This window comes from Neophocaena asiaeorientalis, unplaced genomic scaffold, assembly GCF_003031525.2.
Source record: "Neophocaena asiaeorientalis asiaeorientalis breed wild unplaced genomic scaffold, Neophocaena_asiaeorientalis_V1.1 scaffold268, whole genome shotgun sequence".
NCBI lineage: Eukaryota > Metazoa > Chordata > Mammalia > Artiodactyla > Phocoenidae > Neophocaena > Neophocaena asiaeorientalis.
The window spans coordinates 3,072,066-3,087,417 of NW_020173979.1; the positions used below are offsets into that span (position 1 = coordinate 3,072,066).

At 47.6% G+C, this 15,352-nt stretch overlaps 1 protein-coding gene across 1 annotated transcript in view; it reads left to right on the forward strand.

Annotated features, from left to right (window-relative positions):
* SH3PXD2B (SH3 and PX domains 2B) overlaps positions 1-15,352 on the forward strand; it is a 67,023-nt gene that overhangs the window by 43,667 nt on the left and 8,004 nt on the right. Inside the window, exons 7-10 of the mRNA XM_024753430.1 lie at positions 972-1,089; positions 4,167-4,393; positions 6,429-6,478; positions 7,355-7,474. Coding sequence (XP_024609198.1) covers positions 972-1,089; positions 4,167-4,393; positions 6,429-6,478; positions 7,355-7,474 — 515 coding nt within the window. The remainder of the gene's footprint in view (positions 1-971; positions 1,090-4,166; positions 4,394-6,428; positions 6,479-7,354; positions 7,475-15,352) is intronic.

Consider the following 15,352-nt stretch of genomic DNA (forward strand, 5'->3'; position numbering starts at 1 on the left):
CTGAGAGTGGGATGGAAGGCACCCCAGTGGCGTTAATGAAAGCAGAAGCAGGCAATCATTTCATGATATATATCTCAAATCATTATGTTGTACACCCAGAAGTCGATTATATCTCAATTAAAAAAATAAATTAAAAAAATAAAATTGAAGCTTCAGGCGTGGTTGGATCCAGGGGCTTGAAAACAATGAAAAATGGAGATAAGCTACCAGCTAGGTAATGAGCATTGCTAGCTGTCTCCTCCCTGGTAGTGATTCCACCCCAAACCGTATATATGCTGCCAGATCTAGCTTGTCCCTGACCCTCCACCACTAAGAACTGCAGGGGAGCCACAGAGGGTTTAACATCCACCCCGCCCCTGCTGCAGCATGAGCGAGGTGCCTCCCACCAGGCTTTCGGGACTTGTTCATTTACTAAACATTGACTATTTTACTAAATAGTTCCTAAATATTCCCAGTACCGTGCCCAGTGCTAGAGATAGAGGAATGAACAAGACAGACTCAAACCCCTGCCTTCCTGGAGCTCTTACTCTAGCGGGGGAAACAGACACGGAACATAATATAAGTAAATTATCTGGTATGTTAGAAGGTAATTCCTGGTAAGGGGGGAAAATAAACCCGGGTAAGGGGGATGAGGGTGCCATGGGTCTGGGTATTACATAAGGCAAGGTCAAGGAAGGTGACCTTGAGGCACAGATTTGAGGAAGGTGAGTGCAAATGTATGATGCTGACGGATTTCAGAGGAACTGACCTGCCGTTTGTCCTGTGTCCTGTTGCTGCTTGCACAGGGTCATCCAGGGCTAAGTGAGGGTCGCTTATTGGGGGCCAGGGGCGGGACACAGAGAAGGTGCACAGAAGTCTTTGGAGGAAATCCCTCCTTATGAGGGCATCTCTCAGATCACAGCCTTGGCCATCAACGTCCCAGGGCTTATACAGTGTCTTTGACTTACCCCAACATCTGTTTGTCCCCACAGAGGAGAAGTACACAGTCATCTACCCATACACAGCTCGTGACCAAGATGAAATGAACCTGGAGAGAGGAGCTGTGGTGGAGGTCATCCAGAAAAACCTGGAAGGCTGGTGGAAGATCAGGTACCCTCTGCAGCTGGGTGGGTTTCAGGTCATATAGGCTCCAGCTGCACAGATATCTATCTGTAAGCAGTTGCAGAGGAGGTGAGGTTTCAGCCTGAGCTATAAAAAGACGCTTCTCCTCTGTGCTGTTTGGCTTCCTTCCCTACCCATATCCTTCTCTAAAAATGCATAATAAGCAAAACCGTGTCTAAACACACTGAACCACCGATAGCAGTAACCCAATTGAGCAAGACTGGTCTCCACCTCCAGATGTGTCTCATAATGAGTAAGTGGAGGCTGAAGCTGCCCTGCGTGAGTGATTTCCCACTCCAGCCCCGCTCTGAGAGCAACAGGACGCTAAACACCACATGGACAGTAGCCCGTCCTAAAGCTGATCATTTGCCGTCATCTCTCAGAGTCCAGTGGAGACCGGCTTTCCAAACAGTTTGTCACAGCTCTTTCACCCATGTGATGGAATTGAAACCTCATAGGTAAAGGTGGCCAACTCATCTTGCTCTCCTTGGGACTTTCCCAGTTTTAGTAATGAAAGTCCGGGGAACTCCCTCTTTGGTTACCCGGGCGGGCAGGGTGCAGCTTCAGGAAATTAGGGCAAGAGAAGAAGCCTGAGGTCCCTGCCACCTGGTGTCTGTGCCGTGATGTGAGGCCGGACATGAGGCAGGACATTGGGACCACTCACATGGGGCTGAGTGTGTGACCCTTCATTCATTCAGCAAACCTGCACCAAAATCTATTTTGGGCCAAGCTGTCTGCTGAAAGCTGGTGAGTCAACAGTGAGAAAGAGACAGTAGTAGTTCAGACCCACAGGCATAGAAGGCAGACTCAGACACAAGTACAGGGCAGGGAGGCGAGTGGGGGTGTAGGAGGGCTGCACAGGGGACTTTGGAGCACAGAAGAGGCCTCCTCAGCCCGGGAGTCAGGAAGACTTCCTCAGAACTGAGGTTTGAAGCTGGAGTAATGACAACAGTAACTCACATATCTGGAGTATATGTGTTACCTTGCTGTATAACAAATTATCCCAAAACTTAGTGACTCTGGAATTCAGGTGGCTCGACTGGGCTCGGGGTCCCTCATGAGGTTGCAGTGGATGTTGCCACGGTCATCAGAAGCTTTGACTGAAGCTAGAAAGTGACCGAGCCAGGTTTTGAACCCATACCTTTCTGACCCCAAAGCCCACTCAGCATTGCATGTGTTGCCTCTCTCCTTATGGCCTTGTGCCCCCAAGTGATGAACTGTCTCATAGTGATGCCCGGATTGTGTGTAGTCTGACGTTTTCCAATTAGCACAAGATTTAGTCCTTCTCAGGGGATATTTTAAGATTGATAGACACCAAACTGCAGATTTCTGCCTCCTTTGAAGTTTGCTTCTAGTTATAAAGGATTTTTTTAAAAAATTGAAACGCAGTGCTACTTAAGGTGATTCTTGACGAGAGATGTGACCCTGCCATATATTATCTCCAGTCTGTTAGATGTCGTCCCCAAAGGTGTGGGCACCTGTTTTGTGGTTCAGACGAGTGGGATGCTGGCAATTTTAACAGCCATCTCTCCAGGGGAAAATGCTCTTGAGTTGCGGTGTTTGCCAATTTCCATGGTGTAAATACTCCCACAGTGGCAGATTTTAAGCTCCCAGTGTGATGGCACTAAGTGTCGAGTTGGGAAGAGATATGAACAGCTGGCTCTCACAAGTGCTGTGAGCTGACTCCAGCACACCTCTGGTCCCAATCAACCCCTCTGGTCATGCTACTCAACCGAGTTCCATAGTGCAGAGAATTAAATGATTGTTACATTCGTTCAGTTCCCTTTGGAATTCAGTGAGCTGGTCTATCAGGGTCTCAGTCACTCCGAAGCTCAGTGACCTGTGGTAACCCTGGAACCAACCCCCGACCTGCTTCGTTCTCATCTGAACGCGTGTTTAATCTACTTGTTAAGCAATATGACTGGAGGCCCACCCTGCCTATGCCAGGCTTTGTGCCGGGAGCTGGGGCTTCTGGGAAGAGGCAGCAAAGCAGCACAGACTCTGGTGTCGGCTTTCTAGGTCTGGATCCATTTCTGCCAACCCCCAGGTTGGATGGATGAACTATAGCAATAGCTATCAAGTGCTTGGAACAGGAAGGACATGGAGTAGGTGCTCACTAAGTATCACTTACCGTTATCATCATGGTCCCAGTAGTGACGACTGTACGGGGACAGTGACTGTAGCAGAGCTTTGTGGCTGCTCACCCTTGCCAGGCCCACTGGCAGTTTGTCCACTTGTCCCCTTTTTTCTTCACTCAACTCACTGGGAGCGAGGGCCCTCACACACACAGATGAATCATCCATGATCCTCGCCCCCAGGAGCTCGAGTTCTAAGTGGGGAGACAGGACCGTCACAGCCAAGTGTCACTGTGTGTTATAGGTGCTGGGATTGTGGGGTGTGCAGGAGACAGTGGGGGGCACCGTGGAGGGAGGCTCGGGAAAGGCTTGAGAGGGGGCACGGTATTAAGCAGAGCTGGGAAAGAGGAGCACAAAAGAGAATGGGCTTGGGCTTCCCTGGTGGCGCAGTGGTTGAGAGTCCGTCTGCCGATGCAGGGGACGTGGGTTCGTGCCCCGGTCCGGGAAGAACCCACATGCCGCAGAGCGGCTGGGCCCGTGAGCCGTGGCCGCTGAGCCTGCGCGTCCGGAGCCTGTGCTCCGCAGCGGGAGAGGCCACAACAGTGAGAGGCCCGCGTACCGCAAAAAAAAAAAAAGAGAGAGAGAGAGAGAATGGGCTTTCCAGGCAGAGGGTCTCTAAGAGCGGGGGCAGGGGGGTGAGAGATGGTGGAACTTTTGGGACAGCACAAGCTGTGTGGGGTGGGCAGGACATGAGGGTTGCCGTGAGAGCCAAGGCTGGGGAGGTAAGGAGAGGCCAGACTGGGGAGGCCCAGCTGAGGGCTTAGGCTTCATCAGGAGGCAGCAAGCGGTGTACCAGCCCCTGGCCCTGGGCAGGTCGTGGTCCACCGTCCCTGCCATCTGGGACCCGAAGTAGGATTCACCGTAGGAGCGCAACTTCTTCCCATGGGCCTGGCAGAGCGGCCTGACGGGCATCCTTCCCCCTCCTCCCAGGTACCAGGGCAAAGAGGGCTGGGCCCCAGCCTCCTACCTAAAGAAGAGCAGCGGGGAGCCTGTACCCGCAAAGTTGGGCCCCGGCTCACCCGCCCACGCGGGCGTCCTCGAGCTGGACGGCGTCTCCCGGCAGCAGAACTCGGTGGGCCGGGAGAAGGAGCTGCTCAACAACCAGAGGGATGGCCGGCTTGAAGGCCGCCCGGCGCCCGACAGTGACGTCAAGCAGAGTAAGTGCCGCCCACCCGAGCTCCCGGCAGCTGGGCACCTACTATGTGCCAGGCTCTGTGCCCAGAGGTCCTCACATGTTGTCCCTCATCCTCACGGCAGCCCTGCTGCCCACCATCCTGTAGATGAGAAAACAGGCTCACAAACCCCAGGTCACTCGTTCCAGTTCATTCAGCCAGCAAGATGCAGAACCTGAGTGGAGAGACGTGGCTTTCCTACTCGAGCCATGTTTTTTCCACCGTCTCATATCACCAGAGCTCCTGTTTCTCAAGCCCCTACTAGGTGCCAGGAATCTTATAATCAGTCTCACTGACTCCTTGTAACAACCTTTGAAGGACCTACTCCTTTTATTTTACACGTTAGGAAACAGAGATGAAAGGGTTTGTCCAGGGCTACCCAGCTAGTGAACAGTGGAGCCAGGACTTGAACCCGGGTCCCTCTGACTCAAGTGCCAGTGGTCTGTCTGCAGGGCCTCATTTCTGAGCCAGGGGAAGAAAAAGTGGACCCTGTGTTGGGTTTATTCCGAAGATAGTTCTTTACTCATCTTGCTTTTCAAAGCTATTTTACCATTTAATGTTCCCAGCACACCTGAGAGTAGGTTCATTATTGTTGTCTGCTGCATACCCAGGATGCCAGCCTCAAGCATGTGACCCTGTACAGGGCAGAAGGAGTCTGTCTGTTGGGAGAGGACTAAAAACTAGTCCCAAGGATGCAGTCACTTGCCCCTCGCTGGGCTTCTCCAGCTGTTTAAAGTGACTCTTATGGTCAGTGAACTTCTTGAGTCTCTCAGTTGTTCTCAGCCACGCTGAGAAAACACTGACATGCCATGGCAGGATCCTATCATGCATGGCCAAGAGCATAGGAGGATTCCCATTAACACTAGAGGAGCGAGTGAAAATCTGAAAGCCCGTGTCTCTGTTAGGATATATAGGTTCAGATGCTCAAGCAAAGACTCCCCACTAGTATCACACACATACACCCAATAACAATGGCTCAAGTAATTTAGATGTTTATTTCTTTCTCACCGAGCAGTCAGGTATATGTCCAGAGCTGCTGTGGCAACTCTATCCAGTCACGAGTCTTGTTATGCTGTATCTATCTTGTGTTGCCCTCATCCTCCTGGTCCAGGAGGGCTCACCACCAGTCCGGCCAAGGAAAATGAGGCAGGGAGAAGTGGGAGACTGGACTCAGAAGCTACAGACTTGTTACTCTTTCACATCCCATCAGCCAGAACTTAGTCACATGGCAGTACCTAACTGCAAGGGAGTCTGGGAAATGTAGTCTTTACGTAGGCAGTCAAGTATCTGGCTAAAACTCTGTTGTGATTTCTTTCTAATAGAAGACAGGAAAAATGGGTATTTAAGAGTTTTGCAGTCTCCTCTACACGCCAACTACCAAACTACACCTCTGTGAAGACCCATGCTAAACCAGCTCTGACAGCATATGGGGTGCCTTCCTCAGTGTTCTGCCCTTAGCCAGGAGCCTTGGACCACTGCAGAGTCGTCCTTTTCTTGATCCTGAGACCCAGAGCAGGGGCAGCCCAACTCCAGAGTAAAAACCCCTGAAGTCCTCAGTCCAAGTTTGTTTGGCTCTGTCTCTGCATTGTTTAATTTGGGTTTGTTCCAGAGCACAAAGCCAGGGGCAGTACCATTAATGTGTGCTTGCCACATGGCAAGAGCCTCACCTGTATTGTTGACTTTCATCTCCACCACTGCTTCCAGGAGGCAGGCATTATCACCCCCTCTCCAGAAGAGGACCATGCAGCTCAAAGTCACATAACTTGTAGCCTCCCACCTCTGCGTTACTCTGAAGCCTGCACTTGTTGCCTTTGCTGGAAAGCTTTCCATTGCTCCAGGACTGGGCACCATCCCCTTGTTGATGGAGAGTCCTGAACCCAGTCTGAGTGTACCCTTTCTAGCTGGGCTCTCCCACAGGAAGCCTCGCAGTCGCTCGCTGATGCCTGTGCTCTCTCCTGCAGGAGAGAATAGATCTCTCGTGGTGTCCACCTCAGGAATTTTATCTGTCGTCTCTTTATAGGATCACCCAAGATGAGACAGAGACCCCCTCCTCGCCGGGATATGACCATAGTAAGTGGAGCCTTGCAACTGGGGAGCCAGACCCTGACCTGAGATTAGCCCCCCGACACTCACCTCACCCTCTCCAAGGATGCACTCTTTCCTGCCCACACAGCAGCCTTGTGAAGCTAATCCCACGGACAGGTGGAAAGACTGAGGTCCAGGGAGATCAAACAGTTCGCCCATGGCTTTGTGACAGTTAGGTCTCAGGATGTACTTTCTGCTTCCTGAGCCGACTCCACTTTATCTTAGATAAGTCTCCTTGAATAGCGTAACTTGAAACCAAAATGGGATAAGGCACACGTTTCGCTTGTGGTGCCATTCTGATCTTTTACTTTCATACTCCATTTTTAACTCTGTAAGCAGTACTTTGAAAATGGGCTTTCTTTTTTTAATGTCTGCCATTTATTGAGCACCTTTTGGGTGCCAGGCAGTATGCCGATGTTTCACTACATGAACTCATTGAATGCTCTCCGTGACCCCACCAGGTAGATCCTGTTATTACCCACATTCTACAGGAGATAAAACTCAGGCCTCCAGGAGGGGAAGGGATTTGCCCAAAGTCACACCAATGGGTCTAACCTGCAAACCTGTGTTCATTTCACAACACTTGTTGCCTCTTAAGTTCAGAGAATATTGTCTTGCCCCAAATTTTCATGATTGTAGGCAAATGTCCCATGTTTTTTCTCATTGCCCTAAAGCTGAAAGTCCAGTGACCTATCTAGAAGACGATGATCTGAGTGGTCCCCTTTGTTTTGTCCTAGAATCCAAATGGGTCCGCCAGAGCCCCCTTGAGGGTGATTGTGTGCCCCAATCCCTTAGCGCCTCCCATTCAGCACCATGGGAATGAACTTACAGTGGTTTTAACACTGTGTTTAATTGTACCAGCCTCGAGGTCTGCCCAAGCCTCCCATCCCACCCCAAGTGGAGGAAGAATATTACACCATTGCTGAATTCCAGACCACCATCCCCGATGGCATCAGCTTCCAGGCGGGCCTGAAGGTTGAGGTGAGTGGACGTGGTCTCACTTTGTCTACCTGTGATTCCTTTTTTTTTTTTTTAATTTATTTTTTTGAAGTATAGGTGATTTACAGTGTTGTATTAATTTCCGCTGTACAGCAAAGTGATTCAGTTATACGTATATACGCATTCTTTTTCATATTCTTTTCCGTCATGGTTTATCCCAGGATATTGAATATCATTGCCTGTACTATACAGTAGGACGTTGTTGTTTATCCATCTTATATATAATAGTTTGCATCTGCTAATCCCAAATTCCCAGTCTGTCCCTCCCCGCCTACCTCCCCCTTGGCAACCACAAGTCTATTCTGTCTATCTATGAGTCTGTTTCTGTTTCATAGATAAGTTCATTTGTGTCATATTTTAGATTCCACATGTAAGTGATATCATATGATGTTTATCTTTCTCTTTCCGACTTACTTCACTTAGGATGATAATCTCTGGGTCCATTCATGTTGATGCAAATGGCATTATTTCATTCTTTTTTCTGGTTGACTAGTATTCCATTGTGTGTGTGTGTGTGTGTGTGTGTGTGTGTGTATACACACACCACACTTCTATCCATTCATCTGTCAGTGGACACTTAGGTTGTTTCCATGTCTTGGCTATTGTAAATAGTGCTGCAGTGAACATTGGGGTGCATGCATCTTTTTGAATTAGAGTTCTGTCCAGATATATGCCATTCTCATATGGCAACTCTATTTTTAGTTTTTTGAGGAACCTCCACACCGTGCTCCATAGTGGCTGCACCAACTCACATTCCTACCAACAGTGTAGGAGGGTTCCCTTTTCTCCACACCCTCTCCAGCATTTATTTGTAGATTTTTTAATGATGACCATTCTGACCCATGTGAGGTGACACCTCATTGTGATTTTGACTTGCATTTCTCTAATAATTAACGATGTTGAACATCTTTTCTTGTGCCTGTTGGCCATCTGAATGTCTTCTTTGGAGAAATGTCTGTTTACACCTTCTGCCCATTTTTCAATTGGGTTGTTTGGTTTTTTGTTGTTGAGTTATATGAGCTGTTTGTATATTTTGGAAATTAAGCCCATGTCGGTCGTATCATTTGCAAATAATTTTTTTCAGTCCATGGGTTGTCTTTTTGTTTTGTTTGTGGTTTCCTTTGCTGTACAGAAGCTTGTACTACTTGTGATTTTTGATTCTAGGCACCATCTCCTATTCCTGTGTTCTTTTTTTTTTAGTAGCGGCTTTATTGAGATATAATTCACATATCATACGATTCAGTGATTTAAGGTATAAAATTCGGTGGTTTTTAGTTTAATTACAGAGTTTTGCAACCATCACCACCATCAACGTTAGAACATTTCATCACCCAAATAAGAAACCCTGTACACATTAGCAGTCCCTCCCCACGTCCCCTCAATCCCTCTCAGTGCCCCTGCCCCAGCCCTAGGCAACCACTGATCTATTTTCTGTGTCTATAGATTTGCCTCTTTTTATCACCTCCTCCTTCCTTGATTGCCTCTCCTCTCCCCTCTACTTCCCACTTCTTTGCTTGTCTACTCCGTTTTCTGCGTAAAGGCCATCATAAATCCTTTCTCCCCTCCCATTTCTCTTTTCTTTCTCATGGGGTTAGAGCTTGAAGGTGTTTCCCATGTTTCCAGGAAAGCCCGTAAGTAATGGGATAGCAGTTAGGTGCCGGCCACTGCACTAAGCACCTCACATGCCATATCTTGCCTAATCATATCGTCATTTACCCTTGTGAGGCAGGACTATTACAATTCCCATTTTTCAGAGGAGGAAGCTGTGGCTCAGAAAAAAGGTGCTGTCCAAGGTCACATAGCCAAAAGGTGGCAGAGTCAGGATTTGAACCCATGTCTGTCTCCAGATTAGAACCAGGGCTATTGACAGCCTGCTGTTTATCTGCCCAGTATTTGGGGGATCTCAGGAGGATGGAGACCATATCTGTTTTTTTACTTCTGTATCCCCACAGCTAGCACAGTGCCTGGCACGTGATAGATTTGCAATAAATGTTGTTGAATCAATGAAAATCCATCTCCCCACTAGCCTCCTGCTAACACCCAGAAAACCAGGGAGTGTTTTCTTCTTCATTCTCGTCCCTAACCCTGGCCTTGGGGCTGGTCCACAGTAGGTGCTCAGAGAGCCATTCCTTTATGAATGAATGTTTGAATGAATGAAGGAAATAAAGAGTGAACAAATGATTACTGAGCCAGTGCGTAAGTGTGGCACGTGTCCTAAGGGTCTTTAGTCACTTCTCTAGGCCTCCAAAGAACCCACCATTTTCCCTCCCGCTCTGACACCTCCTGACCCCCCCACCTCCCCCTCAAGTCCCAGGGCAGCTGCCCAGTGAGCCCGGGAGGAGGAGACTTCCCGAAGGTGCATCCTGGGTCTCACCACCACTGATTCTGCCCAAACCTCTCTAGAAGGTTCTCCTCAAGCCAAGTGTCCTTTAATCCATGCAGACAGCAGGAGGGCTGTCTGCAGGGGTGTTTAAAGAACCTGGGTTGAAGCCTGTCAAACTAATTTTTTAAAATGCAAATCCCAATCCTCACAGAGAAACTGAGGGGACGGTGGAAATACCTCCAAGGCTCTAAAAGGCTTTTTATCTGCTCCTTTTTTTTTCCTCCCAATCTGTTCTTTCTAATTTCAAATCCACAGAGAGAACTCACAAGGCATCTTGCTTGTGCTTCAAGATAATTCTGTGCCCAGTTCCCCCATTTTGCTGTCTAAAACATGTATGTTATTCTGACATGAAACATATGCCTGTCTCTTAACATCTTTCCACATCAAGGGCTGTTCTTCCTCCCACTGCTATTCAGCCTTATTTTCACTGCTTTCCTCTGAACTCCACTGGTTCAGCTGGCCCTTCCCCACCTCTCTTGCTCTCTCTGCCTTTAACCTTCCTTTAACCCAGCTCCTAGCCCACTACGTGTTTTCTTATAGAAGGCTCTCAAGGCCATTCTTAGAACTGAACTTGGCATATCAAAATCCACCTCATTCTTCAAATCCCTGCCTCCTCCGGGAAGCCTCCCCAGGTTCACACTGGTGTCCCTTCCTACCCTTCCGTTAGCTTCTATGGGACCATACATCTCAATCCTTAACTAAGGACAGGCCCTCATTTGTGTACATAATGCTTTCTTGACATTATGAAAAATATTCTCCCCTCATTCTTCAGTGACTGAGTTTTGAATTCCAGTCATCTTCCCTTGGCACTTTGAATAGATTGTCCCATTCTTTTCCTGCATCTAGTGTTGCTAGGAAGCAGCTACTCTCCACCTGGTCCTTGTTCTCTTTTTCGTTAGCTGTCATTTCTCTGATTTTCTCAGGAGCTCCTCACTGTCTTTAAAATGCCGACGTTTCACTAAAGCATGTCTAGGTATGTTTCTTTATTTTTATATCCTGCTCAGCATGTGGTGGGTCTTTTCAATCTAAGGACTCAGGAGATCTTCCTAGAAATTTTCCCACTTTTACTTCTTTTTTTTGTTGGGGTAGGGGAGCCCCACCGCATGGCATGCAGGATCTTAGTTCCCTGATAAGGGATCAAACCCTTGCCCCCTGCAGTGGAAGCACAGAGTCTTAACCACTGGACCTCCGGGGAAGTCCATCACTTTTACTTCTTTAAATAATGACTCTCTTCACTCTTTTTATTCTTTCCTTTTGGAATGGTTATGAAACAATATGGGAGCTTCTGCCCCTATTTTCCACGTCTCTTAACGTTTCTTTCATATTTTCCACCTTCATCCCTTTGTACTGCATTCCTAGAGCATTCTGCTTCATCTTTTAGTCCATTAATTTGCTCTTTAACAATTCAGTCTGTTTCTTATTTTATTTCAACAACTATCATTTTTATTTCCAAGAGCACTTATTGATTCTTTTTCATAGTTACGTGTTCTCATTTCATAATAGCCTGTTCTTTCATGATGTCGATGCCCTTCTATATCTGTATAAGGATATTAAATATGTTATTGTTCATGATCTCTCTCCTCGGTTGTAAATCCTTTGCAGTGGTGTTGGCATTATTTATTTCAGTTCTTTTCATGGTGTTAGGACTTGTCTTGGGCAGTACAAGAAGAGGCAGCTGTCAAACAGCCCAGTTGGGGAGTGTACACAAGGGGCTGGTTGACTTCCACTGGCTTCAGTGCCAGATCGGGGACTTCTGAGCCAGCCACTGAGCAGTGTCTTGTCTCTGACCCAAGCTCATTCTTTCACTGTTCCACTCATGAGCAATCACCTCCTTCATACCACCTACCCTACAGGAATGGAACAAAGGGCATAGAGGGGTCAACCAGCCTTGTTGCTTCTGCCGTGGTATCCCAGTTAATTCCCTGTCACTTGCCCCTGGGCCTTCCTAGTCTCAGATTCTACCCCCTCAAAGTCTGGCAGGCCTCACACTGCTACTACCTTTTGCAACAAAACCCCCTGCAGCAGTCCTGGGCCACAGCCCCCCTTTGCAGCTTCTGCCCATCAGTGATTCCTCACAATTCCTAGTCCACTAACTTCTCCCCTTCCTCTTTCTGCGCTTGGCTTTCTACTGACATTCATTTGTTTCCTGGCTTTATTGCATTAAGGGGAAACTGCTGTTCATTCCATCTCCCATCTTGAAACCAGAAGTCTGGCTTGCATATTATAAAAGTTTTTTTGTTTGTTTGTTTTTTCCCAAGAGCACTGAAGAACATGATAAAACCTTCTCCTTTAAGACAATGAGTTTCCAGCACTTTGTACAAACACACACCATTGTTTGAGCGTGCTGGCAAACAGGGCATTTGCCAATACGCACCAGCACTCCCTGGCTCAGAGCATTCCGAAATCCACCTAGGGCCGCTCAAGGTGTTCCGGACGATGCACTGAAGCTGACGGCTGACGCTGTGTGCAGTAGGGAGTAAATGGATCCCTGGGGTCTTCTGGAGATGCTGGGGAGTCTCCCTCCAAGGCTGCACCCGCACTTCAGCCAGAACCATTCCCCTGTCTCGTTTCTGGCTTTTATTCTGTCTGTTTTTGCTAAAGCTGAGCCAATAAATAGCTCACATACCCAGCATTCTTTTCCAGGAAGCACAAATGTAACCCATCCTTGAAACTTCTCTGCTTTATTATTGTTCTGTGATGTCAGCATAGGTTCTGCTAGTGATGACTTGAAGGACTTGAGTGAGAAATAGTTGACCCTACAGTTTTTGGTTTAACCAAGAGTTCTTATGATAAACACTGTATCCTTTGTTTTCTTCTCCTCCAGTTTTGCTTCCTGGTTCAATTCAACATCATCTTAGTGTTCAGAATTCATTAATGGAACCACAGTATTCTAGCAGTGGAGCTACAAGGAATACCAAGATTCCTTGCTTGGTCTATATATCTTCAAAACATGTTTTACTAATGATGATATGATGATAATGATGATACAGACACTTATCTGTGCTGAGTACCTTACATCCTTCATAACTGATCTTCACAGAAGTCCCAAGAGGTCGATACATTCAGCCCATTTTATTTTTATTTATTTATTTTTAAAAATTTATTTATTTATTTTTGGCTGTGTAGGGTCTTCGTTGCTGCGCGTGGGCTTCCTTTAGTTGCGGCGAGTGGGGGCTCCTCTTCTTTGTGGTGCACAGGCTTCTCATTGCGGTGGCGTCTCTTGTTGTGGAGCACGGGCTCTAGGCACGCGGGCTCAGTAGTTGTGGCGCACGGGCTTAGTGGATCTGTGGCTCCGCGGCATGTGGGATCTTCCCAGACCAGGGCTCAAACCCATATCCCCTGCCTTGGCAGGCAGATTCTTAACCACTGCACCACCAGGGAAGTCCCCAGCCCATTTTACAAATGTATCTGAGACAAAAGAGAGGTTAGGTAAATGTCCAAGGTTACATAGCTGGTAAGTGGTAGAGCTGGGATTTGATCCCAAATCTCTCTGGTTTTAAAGCCCAGGCTATATTCTTTCATCTCCATTCTTGTGACTTTGCATTTGCTTTTACAGACCAACCTTGGAGATATTGTAGGTTCGGTTCCAAACCACCCCTATAAAGCCAGTATCACAATAAAGCAAGTCACATGAATGTTTTGGTTTCCCAGTGCATATAAAAGTGTGTTTACATTATATTATAATCTATTAAGTGTGCAATAGCATTATGTCTAAAAAAATGTGCAGACCCGCCTTCCCTGTGGCACAGCCCGTGTGCCACAACTACTGAAGTTCGCGCACCTGGAGTCTGTGCTCAGCAACGGGAGAAGCCATCACGATGAGAAGCCTGAGCACCTCACTGAAGAGTAGAGAAACTAGAGAAAGCCGCAACTAGAGAAAGCCCGCGCACAGCAACGAAGACCCAACATAGCCAAAGATAAACAAATAAAATAAATAAATTTATTTTTTAAAAAAAGTGCAGACCTTAATTAAAAAATACTTAATTGTGGGGCTTCCCTGGTGGCGCAGTGGTTGAGAGTCCGCCTGCCGATGCAGGGGACACGGGTTCATGCCCCGGTCTGGGAAGATCCCACGTGCCGTGGAGCGGCTGGGCCGGTGAGCCATGGCCGCTGAGCCTGCGCATCCGGAGCCTGTGCTCCTCAACGGGAGAGGCCACAACAGTGAGAGGCCCGCGTACCGCAAAAAAAAAAAAAAAAAAAAAAACTTAATTGCTAAAAAATGGAAGCCATCATCTGAGCCTTCAGCAAGTCATAATCTTTTTGCAATACTAACATCAAAGATCACTGACCACAGATCACCATTACACATATAATAACAATGAAAAAGTTTAAAATATTGTGAAAATGAGCAATTTGTAACAACAGCAAAAAAAAACAGTGCAGTATCTGCAAAGCGCAATAAAGTGCTGGGGACTTCCCTGGTGGCGCAGTGGTTAAGAATCCACCTGCCAATGCAGGGGACACAGGTTCGAGCCCTGGTCCGGAAGATCCCACGAGCCGTGGAGCAACTGAGCCCATGCGCCACAACTACTGAGCCTGCGTGCCACAACTACTGAAGCCCACGTGCCTAGAGCCCGTGCTCCACAAGAGAAGCCACCGCAATGAGAAGCCTGTACACCATGACGAAGGGTAGACCCTGCTCACTGCAACTAGAGAAAGCCCTCGCGCAGCAACGAAGACCCAATGCAGCCAGAAATTAATTTAAAAAAAATTTTTTTAAATTAGGTATGACTGACTGTATTCATAATAGCTCTTAGCTTCTATCTAGTAAATGAAAACTCCCATACATCGCAATTAAGGACACAAATGTGGAGAGCTTCTGCCATAGTACATGGTAGAGTGTAAGCTTAGCAAATCCTCATTGATAGATTTCATTTTGATTAATTGTTCTATTTTCATTTGCTCACGTACATACTTAGTCTTACAGTTGTTGAATTCATGGATGTGCTGACAATGACTTGTATGCCCAGAATCACCTTCAGTCATTACCAGAGCTACCAAGTGTTGATAAGATGTTGGGCACCAGCACGTAAAGGGCTTCCATTTATCAGTACCCTTTCCTGGAGAGACTCCAGTGGGACGTGTTAAGTGTATGCCTGCCACATGCCTGCTGCGTTCTCAGTGCTCTCCCCTGTAATTTAATACTAATAGGTAACATTTTCCTTTCAGCCTTTACCAAGTGCTATTGCATGCATTAGCTTATGTGGTCATCATGGAAACCCTACAAGTAGGCATTACTGTTCTTAACCATCCTCTCTGTTTTGTGATGTAGCATCTCAGGCCCGTGGCTTACCCAGGGCTGTTGAGGCAGCCGGAACCAGAACCCAGGACTGTAGCCCCAGAGGCCAGCCTCTGCTCCTGCACTGGGTCTGTGGCTGCCTTTCTCTCTGATCTGGGTGGCAGAGCGCAACAGCAGGACCATACCCACAGCCCTCGGCCCCTAGCGCTTTCTCACCTCAGGCACGGCTCCCCCGCCA